Genomic DNA, 14,292 nt, shown 5'->3' with positions numbered 1-14,292 from the left:
AGACAGTTGAGTTGTGCCAGAAATCTCCTCGCCTTCTTGCCTGGAAGGATTTCAACTTTTTCCTCTAGTTATTCCATTCTGTCAACCTCGCTAAACTGTAAGTTCCTTGAGGACAAGCATCACGTCGACTAATTCTATTGTCCTCTCCCAAGCTTTAGTACAGTGCCCTGCACAAAGTAGGTGCTCAATAAATATCAGATTGCTTGAGAGGAGTAAATCAGTATCAGGGGCAGACCCAAACAAGACTCCCCGGGATTGCAAAGGCTCCAAGAGACAATGTGAAAGATGGCAATTGAAGGGCACCACCCATAGGCCCCTTGAAAACTTTCTAGGGGTTTAGTACTTGGGTCACCAACCCCTCCTTTTTTAGCCTTCCAGTTACAAATTAAGGAGTTGACTCCAGGCAGCTGAATCAGAGTTCTTTATTGAACAACACGCCCATCCCAAAGTTGAGGGGAAAGGTCATAACAAGAAGATGGGCAGCGCCGATTGCCTCCTTAGCCTGAAGTGGAGATGGATCCAGTAACTCCAGAGCCCTGTCTTGAACAGGCAGGGTCCCTCTCCAGTCAAGGCTGAGGAGGGTTGTTTAAGCAGAGTTTTCAATGAGGTCGAGGGTCAAATCAACCGATTTTTCATCCCGAAGGATTTTCCCCTTCTCATCTACTTAGCCCTGGATGCTATCTTCTGACTGCCTAACCACTGAGAAGTGAGCCCGTCCCCTCTTTCCTCTCTCTGGAAGACAAGTAATACTTGAATCAAATACAGCAGATGCCCTAATGAAAGTCAGACTTAACAGAGAGGAAGGTCAAATTCACTGATACTCCTGCACCGAGCCGAGGGAGTGAGGGCACTGGACACTGGTGTCTCAGTCATCCCAAAATGTAAAGAATGCAGGGCCCTCTGCTCCCTTCTCCTCTCTGCACCATTCTGCCTCCCCGCCTCGGCCTTCCCCAGCCCCCCAGCTAAGGTGGAGAAGGCAAGGTGGGATGGGCTTGCCCTGGAAGCACAGAGGCAGAGAGAAGCAGCGTGACTCAGTGGAAAGAGCATGGGCTTTGGAGTCAGAGGTCATGGGTTCAAATCTCAACTCTGCCAATTGTCAGCTGTGTGACTTTGGGCAAGTCACTTAACTTCTCTGTGCCTCAGTTCCCTCATCTGTAAAATGGGGATTTAGACTGTGAGCCCCACATGGGACAACCTGATCACCTTGTATCCCCCCAGTGCTTAGAACAGTGCTTTGCACATAGTAAGCACTTAACAAATACCATCATTATTATTATTATTATATTATCCCAACCACGGTCTCCTGGCTTGACTCCCCGTTTGACTTGACTAAGAGTCCACTCTCCGTCCACTTCCCCCACCCAGACAGCCCTCTCCTCCTTCCCACTTCTGCAGTTTGGGCTCCCAGACCCCACTGACAATGCAATGCCATCTGCTTCACAGGGTCACCTTGGGAAGCAAACAGGATCACCTTGCAACCCGGCATCCGCCGATCCGGGAACTCCGCCGATCCACCGGAGCTGGGGTCGGGGCTCGGCGGACCGGAGCGGGGCCCGGTCAGGCAGGCGTGGCTGGCCACCCCCCCACCCCACCCATCCCACTCCGCCCTGGAGTCTGTGACCTGAGAAACAAGGACGGGACTCTGTGGGTCTGTCGGGGTCAAGGCCGCTCGATAGCCTGGGTGTTGTAGCAGCCTGGGGGTAGGCTGTCACGGATGTCCTCCAGGTTCCTTATATCGGCTAGGATCCCGTCTATGTTCGTTATCAGCAGCTGGAGATGGTTTTTCTGCCAAAGAGCCCTGCCCTCCAAATCCAACATTAAGGGCTTCAGTTCCCTGTTGACCTTGATTTTGGCTTTGCTGAGATTCTGCTCCAGCAATCCCAACGACTCCTCATCCACAGTGTCAGGCTGGTCTGTTGCATGAAAAAACAAGCCATGAGCTCAGATCTTCATGGCCCTTTTCTTCTTTCCCTATTTAGTATTGTACTCTCCCAAATGCTTAGAGGACGGTAAGCACTCAATAAATACCACCAATCGATTGCTTTCCCCTTCATTGCACCAGGACCCACAACCCACCATGGCCAAAGGAGACATCTTAGCTCAACCAGAAGCTGAAAATCATTTGGGCTGAATAACCTGACACCCTCATAATTTGGAATGACCCGGATAACAGAGTTCAGAGGTCTTGCTGGTAGTCTGGGTCCAAGGGAGAACACATGAGAACACGAAGCTTGGGTTCATCTCTCGGGCTAAGACACTCAGAAGGGGAGGAGGTCTATGGGTAATCAGAGGTTGATGAGTCTTCATGGGAAGTGCATGGGACTGAGTGTCAGAGGACCTGGGTTCTAATTCTGCTTCCACCACTGGCCTGCTGTGTGATCTTGGCCAAGTCACCTAACTTCTCAGTTTCCTCATTTGAAAAATGGGAATAAAATATCTGTTCTTGCTCCCTTTTACATTGTTCCAAGGAGGACAGGGACTGTGTCCAATCTGATTATCTTGTATCTACCCAAATGTTTAGTACAGTTCTTGGCACATAGGATGAACTTAAATACCACCATCATCATGTTTGCTTCGCTCCTTCAGTGAGTCTTTGTTGGTCACCTCTGGCAGCCTTCAGAATCAGCCTCTTTTTTGAAAACTACTAAAGCTCAGATATATTGGGCCAGAACTGGCTTTGGTGAGAACCCACCCCCTGAGAGAAAATGGTGGAAAGCCTAAAATCTGGGGCGTTGGACTGGAAATCAATTTAGGTGGGTGCCCAGTCAGGTTAGACTGAAACCGAAACAAAACACCAAAAACAAGCCACCAGCTTGGAAAGGATCTAACCAGATCCATTTGGTTCAAAAATGGGTTTCTCCAGCCTTTGACCAATTCAAATCAATATCATCAACTCTACGGAGTTCATTTTATGTACCTTACTTACACTACCCTAAAGTCAAAACTAAATCTAGCTTTGGTATTCACCTGACCTGGGTAGAGTCTTCATCCCAATCAGATACAATTGACATAGGGAGCAAAGGAAATGGAAGCATCCCAAATTAGGCTGTTGATACTTAAGATATTGGGTTTCTGGATAAAGACAGATTAAAAACTAAATCCTGATCATAAGGGAATGAGGAAGGTAAGTAAAACAAGCATGTTTGTCTCCCTCGTTAGAGGGCAAGCTCCTTGTGGGCAGGGAATGTGTCATTTCATTATTCTGCCCTTCCCAAGCACTTAATATAGTGCCCCATACCTTGGGCAAGTCACTTAACTTCTCTGTGTCTCAGGTCCCTTATCTGTAAAATGGGGAATAAGACTGTGGGACATGAATTGTGTCCAAGATGATTATTTTGTATCTACCAAAGCGCTTAGTACAGTGCTTAACAAATTCCACGAAAAAGGTGGGTGCTCAGTAAATACTACGGCTACTACTACTACTTTGGAAGAAACCATTTCCCCATTCTCTTTCCAGAACACTGGAGTAACACTTCACAACTTTTGTGGAACTAAATCATTCTTTGATACTCTGCAGAGCTGACTAGGTATTTGTTCCCAGGGAACCTTGTCCTCCCATCTGATCTCTGAGTCATACAGATCAGCCCACTGGTCCAAACAACTCAGGGAAAACTCTAGAACTGTTGATACATTTTTTTTTAATGGTATTTGTTGGGAGCATTGGCCAGAAATCTCCCAACACCCCTATTTCGAGGACAAGAAGCACTTCTAAGAGGAGTAACAACTGGTATTCACCGAAGAGATTCTCTCCCCCTTGTGATCTGTGGCACCATCTTTTGAAGAAATCCAGGTGCTTTCCAGACATCACCTGCATTACTCTCTTCCCACTGCTTAGCAAAGTGTCCTGCGCACTGTAGGTGCTCAATAAATACTCCTGATTGACTGTTCTACGCACTGGGGTAGAAGCAGCCTAATCAATTTGGACACGGTCCATGTCCCACATGGGGCTCACAGTCTTAATCCCCAGAAATTAAGGGATTTTCCCAAGGTGTCTCAGCAGACAAGTCTCCAAAGGGGTAGACTCCATTCCTAACATAGGAGAAACTGAGGCACAGAAGCAAAGAGAGTCACTTACAGTCACTGAGCTGGGGGGGCGGTGGGGGGAGCGATGACTGGGATACGATGGGAAAGCAGTCAGATCCTTTCTTCATTAGACCACGTGATGCTCACAAGGCTTTGACAGTTGGTGCTACAACCCAAGGGACCGAGGGGAAGCCACATACACTCACCCATGAGATGCCAGATGCTTTCAAGGGCACGGAGGGTCTCTTGTATGGTGAGTTCGGCACTTTGGGCCCTGGTATCGGCTCTTTTGACTTCCTCCATCACCTGAGGAGAACACGCAGGCGGGTTAAAGAGCGGCTGTGTTCACCAATGAATTTTAAAAGGAGGCTGATGGGAACTCACCGCCTGAATGGTGGCATCTCCCCTATCAAACTCCTGTTCTTTCTTTTTCAGCTCCCCTTCGGTTACGGTCACATCATTCCGCAGACCTCCTAGCCCGTTTTCCAGAGCCAAAGCTCCATCTGCTGTCTTATTGGCTTCCAAGGTCAGCCTCCCTATCTCCTGGGAAGAGCGAAGAGCCAATGGGGCCACAGTGAGGGTGGGGGAGACACATGGAGGAGGAAGAGGAAAGATATCTGTGAGACAAGAAAACATCACAAAAACCAAAGCAGGGGAGAAACAGCTGCAACAGACCCATGGGGAAAGGAACTTGATGAATGGAAACACACCCATTCCCAAATCAGCCTCTTCCAAGTGACTTTAGAGATGTTCTCTGGAGAGAGGGAGGGTGTTGAAGTTGGGGCTGGGTTCTGCTCCTAGCTTACCATTTATCAAAATAGTAAATGTATCAGCATCAATATGGGGGGAAAGACTGAGGTAGGAAAAAACCCATCATCTCTCTCAATCCTAAAGCTTGACTCACATGGCCATTGGGTCACTGGGGTGGCTGAGGCAGTGGAGCTAATGGGGAGGGAAGTGCTATGAGTTTGGTAAGGCTGGTCGGCTCCGTTCCGATGTTCACCGATCATAGGAACCTGTTCATCTTCAGCATGTTACTTCCCTGGGGGTCACTCCCGAATAATGCCAGCGGGAACACTTTAGACTGGAAGCTTGCTGTGGGCAGGGAATGCGCTTCTACCACCTTCAACTATAATTGTGTTTGTTAAGCGCTTACTATATGTCAGGCACTGTATTAAGTGCCGGGGTAAATACAGGACAATTGGGTTGGACACAGTCTTTGTCCCACACAGGGCTCCCAGTCTCAATCCCCATATTACAGATGAGGTAACAGGCACAGAGAAGTTAAGTGACTTGCCCAAGGTCACACAGCAGGCAAGTGGGGGAGCCGGGATTAGTACCCAGGTCCTTCTGACTCCCGGGCCTATACTGGATCCACTAGGTCACGGTACTCTCCCAAACACTTAGGACAGTGCTCTGCAACCAGTAAGCACTCACTAAATATGACTGATTAATCGATTAACTGACAAGGCAGCCAAGGTACTGAGTGCTCCTAGGGACTCTATCCTCAATTTCCAAATTAAAGTTTCCACCCTGGATGGACCTAGGGACTTACTCCCTTTGTAGGAGGACATGGGCTATTGGACATGGGATATGTCCAATCCCATGGACATATGAGAAGCAGCATGGCTCAGCGGAAAAGAGCCCGGGCTTTGGAGTCAGAGGTTGTGGGTTCAAATCCCGGCTTCGCCACTTGTCAGCTGTGTGACTCTGGGCAAGTCACTTCACTTCTCTGGGCCTCAGTTCCCTCATCAGTAAAATGGGGATTAAGACTGTGAGCCCCATTGGGACAACCTGATCACCTTGTAACCTCCCCAGCGCTTAGAACAGTGCTTTGCACATAGTAAGCGCTTAATAAATGCTATCATTATTTATATGGAGGTTGAGTCAGAGGTGACAGTAGCCACAGCAGTCTACCCTGGGTCACCCAACTTCACTTTCTGAATTGGAAAACGTGAATTCAAAATGAGCGATGGAAAAGAAACTTGGGGTTGGGAGTCACTTAAGAGCATAGAGGTGTATATGGTACAGAACAAGTGCTTAGTACAGGGTTCTGCAAACAGTGAGCTCTCAATAAATACCTCTGACAGACGACAGAACACCCTTGGGCACAACTTGCCAGGGGAATCCCTTCAAGCCTGATGGGAGAAGGGGGGAAGCAGTCCGATACTGCAGCACAAGAGTGACCACTGTACACTGACCCGGAGTCAACCAAGGACCCTGGACCATGAGAACAGATGCTGCTTCCTCTTCCACCCTGCTGGCAACCCACGTGAGCGTCCCCAAACAAACTTTCCCCGTACCTGCTCAATGCTACTGGTGATCATCAGTGTCTCGTCCGCCATGCTCTTGGCCAGGCTGGCATCGGAAGCGGCGCTGCCCAGGGCTCCTTCTGCTTGCCCTGTCTGACTGTTGGCAGCTGCGACTTTCTGACTGATGATAGGGAGCCGCCTCATGGCATCCTCAGCTTCTTTCTTCTTGTCACCCACCTGCAGGTCAAACTCTGAGATGGAAGGACGGAGAAGGGTTAAATGAGACCAAGGAATGACTTAAGGGGGAAGGAGCGAGGGAGAAAAAGAAGCAAGGAAGAGTGAGAGAGGGAATGGGGGGGGGTGGGGGGTGGGTGTGTGTGTGTGTGTGTGTGTGTGTGTGTGTGTGTGTGTGTGTGTGTGTGTGTTATGCTTTTTTTGGTGTGTGTGATAATAATTATAGTGGTATTTGTTTAAGCACTTACAGTGCTATGCACTGTACTAAGTGTTGGGGTAGATACAAGGTAACCTGATTGGGGTCCCTGTTCCCCATGGGGCCCACAGTTTAAGAGGGAGGGAGAACGGGAATTTCATCCCTATTTTACAGATGAGGAAACAGAGGCAAAGAAAAGTTATGCAACTTATCCAAGGTCACACAGCAGACAAGAGGCAGAGCCAAGTCCTCTGAATCCCAGGCCTATTATGCTCTTTCCTTCAGCTCATGCTGCATATGCATGCATGTGGCTGTGTGTGTGTCAGTGTGCATGTGCACAAGCCTGGGGGTGCAGGAAAGAGTGGCCCTGATGGACCAGAGATCAAGTTGTTTGGGGAACCTAAGGACTGAATACTCTCTATGCTCCTTGCTCATTTGGCCTTCCCCTGGCTCTACTCAACCACAGAACAGAGGCCTTAGGGCAGCCATCTGAGACTAAGTGACTTGCCTAAGGTCACTCCAAGGATCCCAGCAGATCCAGACTTCCAACCTTTGACTTAAACTGCTGATCCCCCACCCTCCCCGCCACCTGCTTCTGTGGAACCAATCAGAGAAGCACATGGCCTAGTGGATAGACCACCGGCCTGCGAGTCGGAAGGACCTGAGTTCTAATCCTGACTCCACCGCTGGTCTGCTGTGTGACCTTGGGCAAGTCACTTCACTTCTCTGTGCCTCAGTTACCTCATCTGTAAAATGGGAATTAATACTGTATACTCCTTATGGGACACTGACTACATCCATCTCCCTAGCCTTAGTGCAGTACCTGACAACCCCCCCACCCCCAATAAAAAATCAGAAAGAGAGGGAGTACAACACGATGAGGCTGGAGAGAAGGGATGGAATCCTCTGGGGGATGGGACCACCAACAAGGGAAATGTTTCTCTTCCATCCCATTTGAAGAGACCCAGGAGCATTGTCCCTGGCTGCCTGGAGCTGGAGAGGAGTCTGCAACTCACAGGGAGAGGGGCTCCTTGGTATGAAGCACTCATGACGTGAAGTGCTCCTAGGACAAAGCAATCCCAGCCATTTCCGGCAGCAGCGACATCCTCCCTGCATCGCAGACCCAAGCCCGGCCCCTGAAGATGACACCCTGCGGCCCTGACAGACTCACCCCGGAGATTCTTCAAAATGCTCTCGACTTCGTAAAAAGTGGCATTGCCCATGCTCATCGCCTCCTGGGCACGGCTTTTGGCAAGGTTAGCCCTGGATAGCAGCTGATCTGATTTCTGCAAATAACCCGACAGAGATTAGAATAATGTAACACACACCCCGCCGATGCCGTCCCGCCCAGAGAATGAAGCCTGACACATTTTGGCCTCGTGGGGATGGAATGCATCTCCTAATGCTGCAACAGCATAGTATGTGATGTGGGATAAAATAACATTCTGTCTGGCCTCGAGGTCTGAACGAAATATAGGATCATTCAGGCTCATCATCCGTCTGGGGCAGACAGCTACTGTTTCATCCTCCAAGTGCCTTTAGAGGTCAGCGTAACCTAGGGAACGGTTTCCCAAACTGGGAGCCAAGAGGCCTGAGTTCCATCTGTGGCTCTTGTTTCCTGACTGGCCAGGTGACCTTGGGCTGGTTACTCAACCTCTGGGGTTTCCATCTCTCCATCGGCAAAGGGGTGTACACTTGCAGGCCCAGACTGTGGAGAGCACTCACGTTCTTGCTCCACATGCGGAAAGGAGGTGGTCACCTTCCCCAACCCCCTGGGTTCATCGTACCTGTCTTTCACTCATTCCTTGCTGGAACAATTGAAGGGTTTCCTGCTCCCAGCTTCCCAGGTTGCTTTTCACTCGCTTGTACTCAGTCATATGTCTGGTCACTTGGTTGGATAGAGTGTCTGCATCCTGTCTGATCCGGTCGACTTCCTCCTAAAACACCAAAATAATGAATGATTCTGATTTTCCAGCCACCACCAAAGCCCAGCCTCTAGAGTAACTGAATCACTGTGTCCAACCTGATTAGCTCCCATCTATACCAGCTCTTAGTACAGTGGTCAGCACATAGTAAGTGCTTAACAAATATCATTAACAAATAACCCGACTGAAAGGGAGCAGAAACAGCAGCGGTGGAAATAAGCGTTTATCCCCATGGACAGAGAACCCCTCCCTGCTCAATATGGCTGGTGACTGATGAGAAAGGTGGTAAACCGCCTATCAGAGGCCCTTTTTGTTCCATTTCCACAGGGATCTATTTGGGGGAGCTCTTGGGGCATGAGCTCAGGTTGATGCTCATGAAAGTGGAAGGAAGAGATAAGGATGAGGAGGGAGGCAGAACTGGCCAGGGTCAGATTTCCCCATCTCAATTCACCTATTTCAGGCCCTCCAGCCTGAGCCCAACAGCTCATAGCAAAAAAATTTGGGATCTTTTTGGTTTGTATTTTTTCTAATGCCATTTGTTAAGTGCTTACTATGTGTGCCAGGCACTGTACTAAGCACCGGGGTAGATAAAAGCTAATCAGGTTGGACACAGTCCACATCTCACTTGGGGCTCACAGTTGTAATCTCCTTTTTACAGTTGAGGTAACTGGTCACCCGAACCCTGACATAGCAGGATCAAGCAGCTAAAGCCGCTTGGGTTTTGAGTTGTGGCATTTTTTTGCATCCCAACTGGAAGAATGGGGTAGGATTGGTTTGGGGGTGAAATTGGTAGGGAGCGCGGAGAAGGGAGTGTGTGAGTGTGTGCGCGCGTGCGTGTCTGAGAGAGAGTGTGAGAGAAGGGGATGTTGCAACCATGCGTATTACTCTGCTCACCTGAACTGACCACCCGTTGAGCCCCTGTAATTGAGATGCTGAGTTGAGCAGGCGCTGGCTGTGATGATAAGACCTGTCCGCTTCAAAGTCCCCTTGAGAGGCCTTCATCTCCAGCTGTTTGGCCCGAGACTTGGCACCTTCCAATCTGCCAGGAAGAGCAGCATCTTTTGAGCCCATTCCCGGGGAAAGACGGGAGCCAGGGTCACCATGCGGAGACCCCTTGCCTGAGGCTGAAAGCGGCAACAGCAGTAGCAGCAGCAGGGGCCCTCCAGCTCTAGAACTCTACGATTCCCCGGCCCAGCAGGTGGGCGCAGATCACCAGTCTGGAGCCCAGGGTGGACCCCAGATCTGGAGGCAAGGAAGGATGAGGGAACAGAGTCCACATTTCCAGAGCGGGTGGGGCGGGCCCAGCTGAGCTGTGCTGCTGATCTCCCCCTAAGCCCACCTCCTTGGGGTGTTACATGGGCAGTGTCGGTCCACTGGGGCTGGCTCAGCACTCTGCCATCAGACAGCCTGTCCAAACCCGAATACAGATTTGTCCTCCTGCCCCGATTCACACGCCCATCAGAGCAAGCCACCTTCTCTCCTCGACTCCTCTCAGCTCCTTGCCGGAAGCGTAAACCTCAGCTTCCATATCTTCCCTTACAAGCCTGCTCAAATGTAGAACATTTCCCTTGACAGTCTGCTTATATTTTCTCTGTCACATGTCTCTTGGGTGACCTTGGGCAAGTCACTTAACTTCCCCGTGCCTCAGTTACTTCATCTGCAAAATGGGAATTAAATCCTACTCTCTTCTACTTAAACTGTAGCCCCATGTGGGACAGGGACTGTATCTAATCTAATTAGCATGCATCTACCCCAGTGCTTAGAACAGGGCTTGGCACATAGTAAGAGCTTAACAAGTGCCAGCATTATTATTATTATTATTATTATTATTATTATGTACCAGGCACTGTACTAAGCGCTGGGGTAGATACAAGCTAATGAGGTTGGACAGTACATGGGGCTCACAATCTTAATTGCCATTTTACAGGTGAGGTAACTGAGGAATAGAGAAGTTCAGTGACTTGCACACGGTCATACGGTAGACAAGTGGTAGGGCTAGAATTAGAACCAAGGTCTTTCTGACTTCTAAGCCCATGCCCTAACCATTTGAGTTTGTTCACACCCTTTGAGGGACATTATGGGGTCCTTTATGGGGCACCTTCTTTCTCTTGGCCCACCATCCTAAAAATTGTGGCATTTGTTAAGAGCTTACAATGTGCAAAGCACAGTACTGAGGGAGGTATAATATAATCAGATCAAACATAGTCCTTATCCCACAAGGGGCTCACAGTCTAAGGGGGAGGTATCTAATCCCCACTTTACAGTCTCTCCCTTCTAGACTGTGAGCCTGCTGTTGGGTAGGGACCATCTCTATATGTTGCCAACCTGTACTTCCCAAGTGCTAGTACAGTGCTCTGCACACAGTAAGCGCTCAATAAATACGAATGAATGAATGAATGAATGAATGAATGAATAAGGAAACATCCCACACACAAAGCAGTTAAGTGACTTGCCCAAGGTCACACAGCAGACAAGTGGCAGAGCTGGGATTAGAACCCAGGTCTCTTGACTCCAAGCCCTGTGTTCTTTATACAAAGCCACCTGCTCCTCAAATCTCATCTTTTCTCAGCTGGCTGCCACCCCTTCAACCCCTTCCATGATTTCTGCCTCTGGCAGCAGTAACGCCATCATCGTTTTTACCCCCACAAAACACCTTCAAGGGGGAGTCAGTTGAGATTCTTTCTGAGTCCCAAGAGAAGACTGTCAGGTCTTTCTCTCAGAGAAGCAGCGTGGCTCAGTGGAAAGAGCATGGGCTTGGGAGTCAGAAGTCATGGATTCAAATCCCGGCTCTGCCAACTGTCAGCTATGTGACTTTGGGAGAGTCACTTAACTTCTCTCTGCCTCAGTTACCTTATCTGTAAAATGGGGATTAAAACTGTGAGGCCCCCCCATGGGACAACCTGATCACCTTGTAACCTCCCCAGCGCTTAGAACAGTGCTTTGCACATAGTAAGCGCTTAACAAATACCATCATTATTATTATTATCCACACAATTCACTCTTCTCCCCCTTCCCCCAGTCTGAGAATGAAGACTTACTTTCTCCGGAGCTCTGGCACCACAGAGTTGCCCACGCTGCCGCCTCCGCCTCCTCCTCCATTCCCGGTGCCCCGCACCAACTCCAGGGCTTGTTTGGAATAATGCTCTGTTTCCTTGGTCAGTTGCTCCATTCTGTTGGCTGATTCCACATGGCTGAAAGGGAAACAACAGTATTCTACCAGCATGGACATAGCAAAGGGTAGGACATTTCCCTGAAATTTTTTTCTTTTTTTCTTAATGGTATTTGTTGCGTTTACTACGTGCCAAGTATTGTACTAAGTGCTGTGTTACATACAAGCTAATCAGGTTGGACACAACCCCTACCCCACATTTGGCTCACAGTCTTAATCCCTATTTTGCAGATAAAGTAACGGACGAACAGAGAAGTGAAGTGATTTGCCCCAGGTCACACGGCAGACATGTGGTGGAGTCAGGATTAGAACTCGGGTCCTCAGCCTCCCAGGCCTGTGCTCATTCCACTAAGGCCTCAGCTCTGATATACCACTCCTGCCTTTGGGCAGGGCCAGCTCGGATCGGATCGCTGTGTCTCAAGGTAGACAGGGAAAGTAGGCGCCCCGGGAGACTCACCGGTCTGCCAGCCCCTCAGACTGCTGGGCCAGATCGATCAAGTCATTCAGTCCACTGGAGGGAAGGGAAGGCGGGAAATTCTGTGAAGAGAGGGAAGGGAGGGAATTAATTGTTTGTCCTATAAGTGTAGAAACATTTCAGGTAGCGAGACTGTATCAGGGTATGAGGGGGGAAGAAAAGTTGGTCTCTTCTACCGTTTACTATGTCCAAGTAGTAAGGCAAGCATCTTTCCCAGCTCCTTTCCCAATCAGGGTGAGCAGTGCCTTCCCTAAATGGGTCTGCTCACACCCCTCGGGTACTGGCAATCAAACTCATATTTATCATTATAATAATAATATAACAAACAATAATAGTATTTTTTAAGCGCTTACTAGGTGTTGGGCACTGTTCTAAGCACTAGGGTAGATACAAGCAAATCAGGTTGGACACAGTCCCTGTCCTATGTGGGGCTCCCTGTCTCAATCCCCATTTTACAGATGAGGTAACTGAGGCACAGAGAAGTTAAGTGACTGCCCAAGGTCACACAGCAGACAAGTGGCAGAGAAGGGATTAGAGCTCAGGTCCTCTGACTCTAAAGCCCGTGCTCTTTCTACTGGGCCATACTGCTACCCTGAGGCAGAATTCCCATTTTCACATATATTTCTTCCCATCCCTCCACAATCTCAAAAACAACAAATCTCAGACCTCTTGCTCCCTAACCAAACTGAAAGCAAGGAACACATCCCTAAACATCCACCAAAAAGAGACAATCCTTTCCCTCCTCCCTCTGCCCTTGTCGCTACCACTGACACCCTCTCCGCAATGTCTTGTTTGAACACAAACTCATTTCAGTGGGAAACAGAACAAAAGCCACAGGGACAAAGCTGAATAAAGAAGAAGATGAAGTCGAATCCTGTTTGGGTTAGGAGACTGACAGAGCCGGGGAGGGACTACAGATAAAGAAGGCAAGGAGAATATTGGAGCGCTTAGTACAAGCACTTAGTATAAGTGCTTAGTACAGTGCTCTGCACACAGTAAGTGCTCAATAAATACGATTGATTGATTGATTGGAGGGGAAAGGCCTCCCTTATCTTTTCCAGTGATTAATTAAGAATAATAATAATTAATAATTGTGGTATTTGTTAAGCACTTATTATGTGCCAAGTTCTGTCCCACATGGGACTCTTAGTCTAAACTGGAGGGAGAACAAGTATTGAATTCTGCTTAAGGGAAGCAGTATGGCCTATTGGAAAGAACACTGTCTTGGGAGGAAGGGGACCTGGGTTCTAATCCTGGCTCCCGCCACTTACCTGCAGTGTGACCTTGGACAAGTCACTTAACTTCTCTGTTCCTCAGTTCCCTCATCTGCAAAATGGGGATTAAGACAGTGAGCTCCACATGGGACAACCTGATTACCTTGTATCTACCCTGTCCTTAGAACAGTCCTTGGCACATAGTAAGCGCTTAACAAATACCATTATTATTATTATTATTATTACTATTATTAAGACAGAATGGAAAAGTGAGCGAGAGATAAGGAAAGATGGACCTCAATCAATCAAAAGTATTCACTGAGTGCCTACTGTGTGCAGAGTACTGTACTAACCATGTAGGAAGGCACTTCAGAATTAGAAGATACGATGATCCCTGTCCTCGAGAAACTTAGAATCTAGCAGCACCAAGAACCAGTCCCACAGTGGAAAAACTTACCGTGACTCTCAGGGAGGTTTTTCTTTCTTCCAGGGTCTCACTCATCTTTGTGATCAACCTTCTGGTGTCTTGAACTTGGTTCTGATACTGGTTGCCAAGCGTTTGTATCTCCTCCACAATCCTCTTGATCGCCTCTAAGCGGCTCGGGTAGTTGATTTCCAGGGCTCTCACTTGAGACAGGTTACGCATCATGTTCCTGTCAGTGGCTGAACAAGAAAAAGGGGGAAGTGTGCAGTGGTTCACTCTGGACCAAACAGAAAACTATACAGGGCGGTTGGCCCAGGTCTGCTGTCCAGGTGTGCTGGGCCGGGGAAAAATGCCACAAAGCCAACCCTCTGACTACCCAA

At 48.8% G+C, this 14,292-nt stretch overlaps 1 protein-coding gene across 1 annotated transcript in view; it reads right to left on the bottom strand.

Moving 5' to 3' along the window:
* Positions 1–1,627: 1,627 nt before the first annotated feature.
* Positions 1,628–14,292, bottom strand: part of LAMC2 (laminin subunit gamma 2) — a 42,349-nt gene continuing 29,684 nt past the window's right edge. Inside the window, exons 15-24 of the mRNA XM_038757898.1 lie at positions 13,946–14,151; positions 12,257–12,336; positions 11,669–11,821; positions 9,525–9,669; positions 8,493–8,642; positions 7,877–7,991; positions 6,327–6,526; positions 4,408–4,566; positions 4,230–4,329; positions 1,628–1,913 (exon numbers count right to left, since the gene is read on the bottom strand). Of these exons, the coding sequence (XP_038613826.1) occupies positions 1,660–1,913; positions 4,230–4,329; positions 4,408–4,566; positions 6,327–6,526; positions 7,877–7,991; positions 8,493–8,642; positions 9,525–9,669; positions 11,669–11,821; positions 12,257–12,336; positions 13,946–14,151 (1,562 nt within the window). The 3' untranslated portion in view covers positions 1,628–1,659. The remainder of the gene's footprint in view (positions 1,914–4,229; positions 4,330–4,407; positions 4,567–6,326; positions 6,527–7,876; positions 7,992–8,492; positions 8,643–9,524; positions 9,670–11,668; positions 11,822–12,256; positions 12,337–13,945; positions 14,152–14,292) is intronic.

The sequence above is a fragment of the Tachyglossus aculeatus genome, chromosome 16 (assembly GCF_015852505.1).
Source record: "Tachyglossus aculeatus isolate mTacAcu1 chromosome 16, mTacAcu1.pri, whole genome shotgun sequence".
NCBI lineage: Eukaryota > Metazoa > Chordata > Mammalia > Monotremata > Tachyglossidae > Tachyglossus > Tachyglossus aculeatus.
Note: the sequence above shows the minus strand (reverse complement) of the source record. Positions and strands in the feature narration are given on the sequence as shown.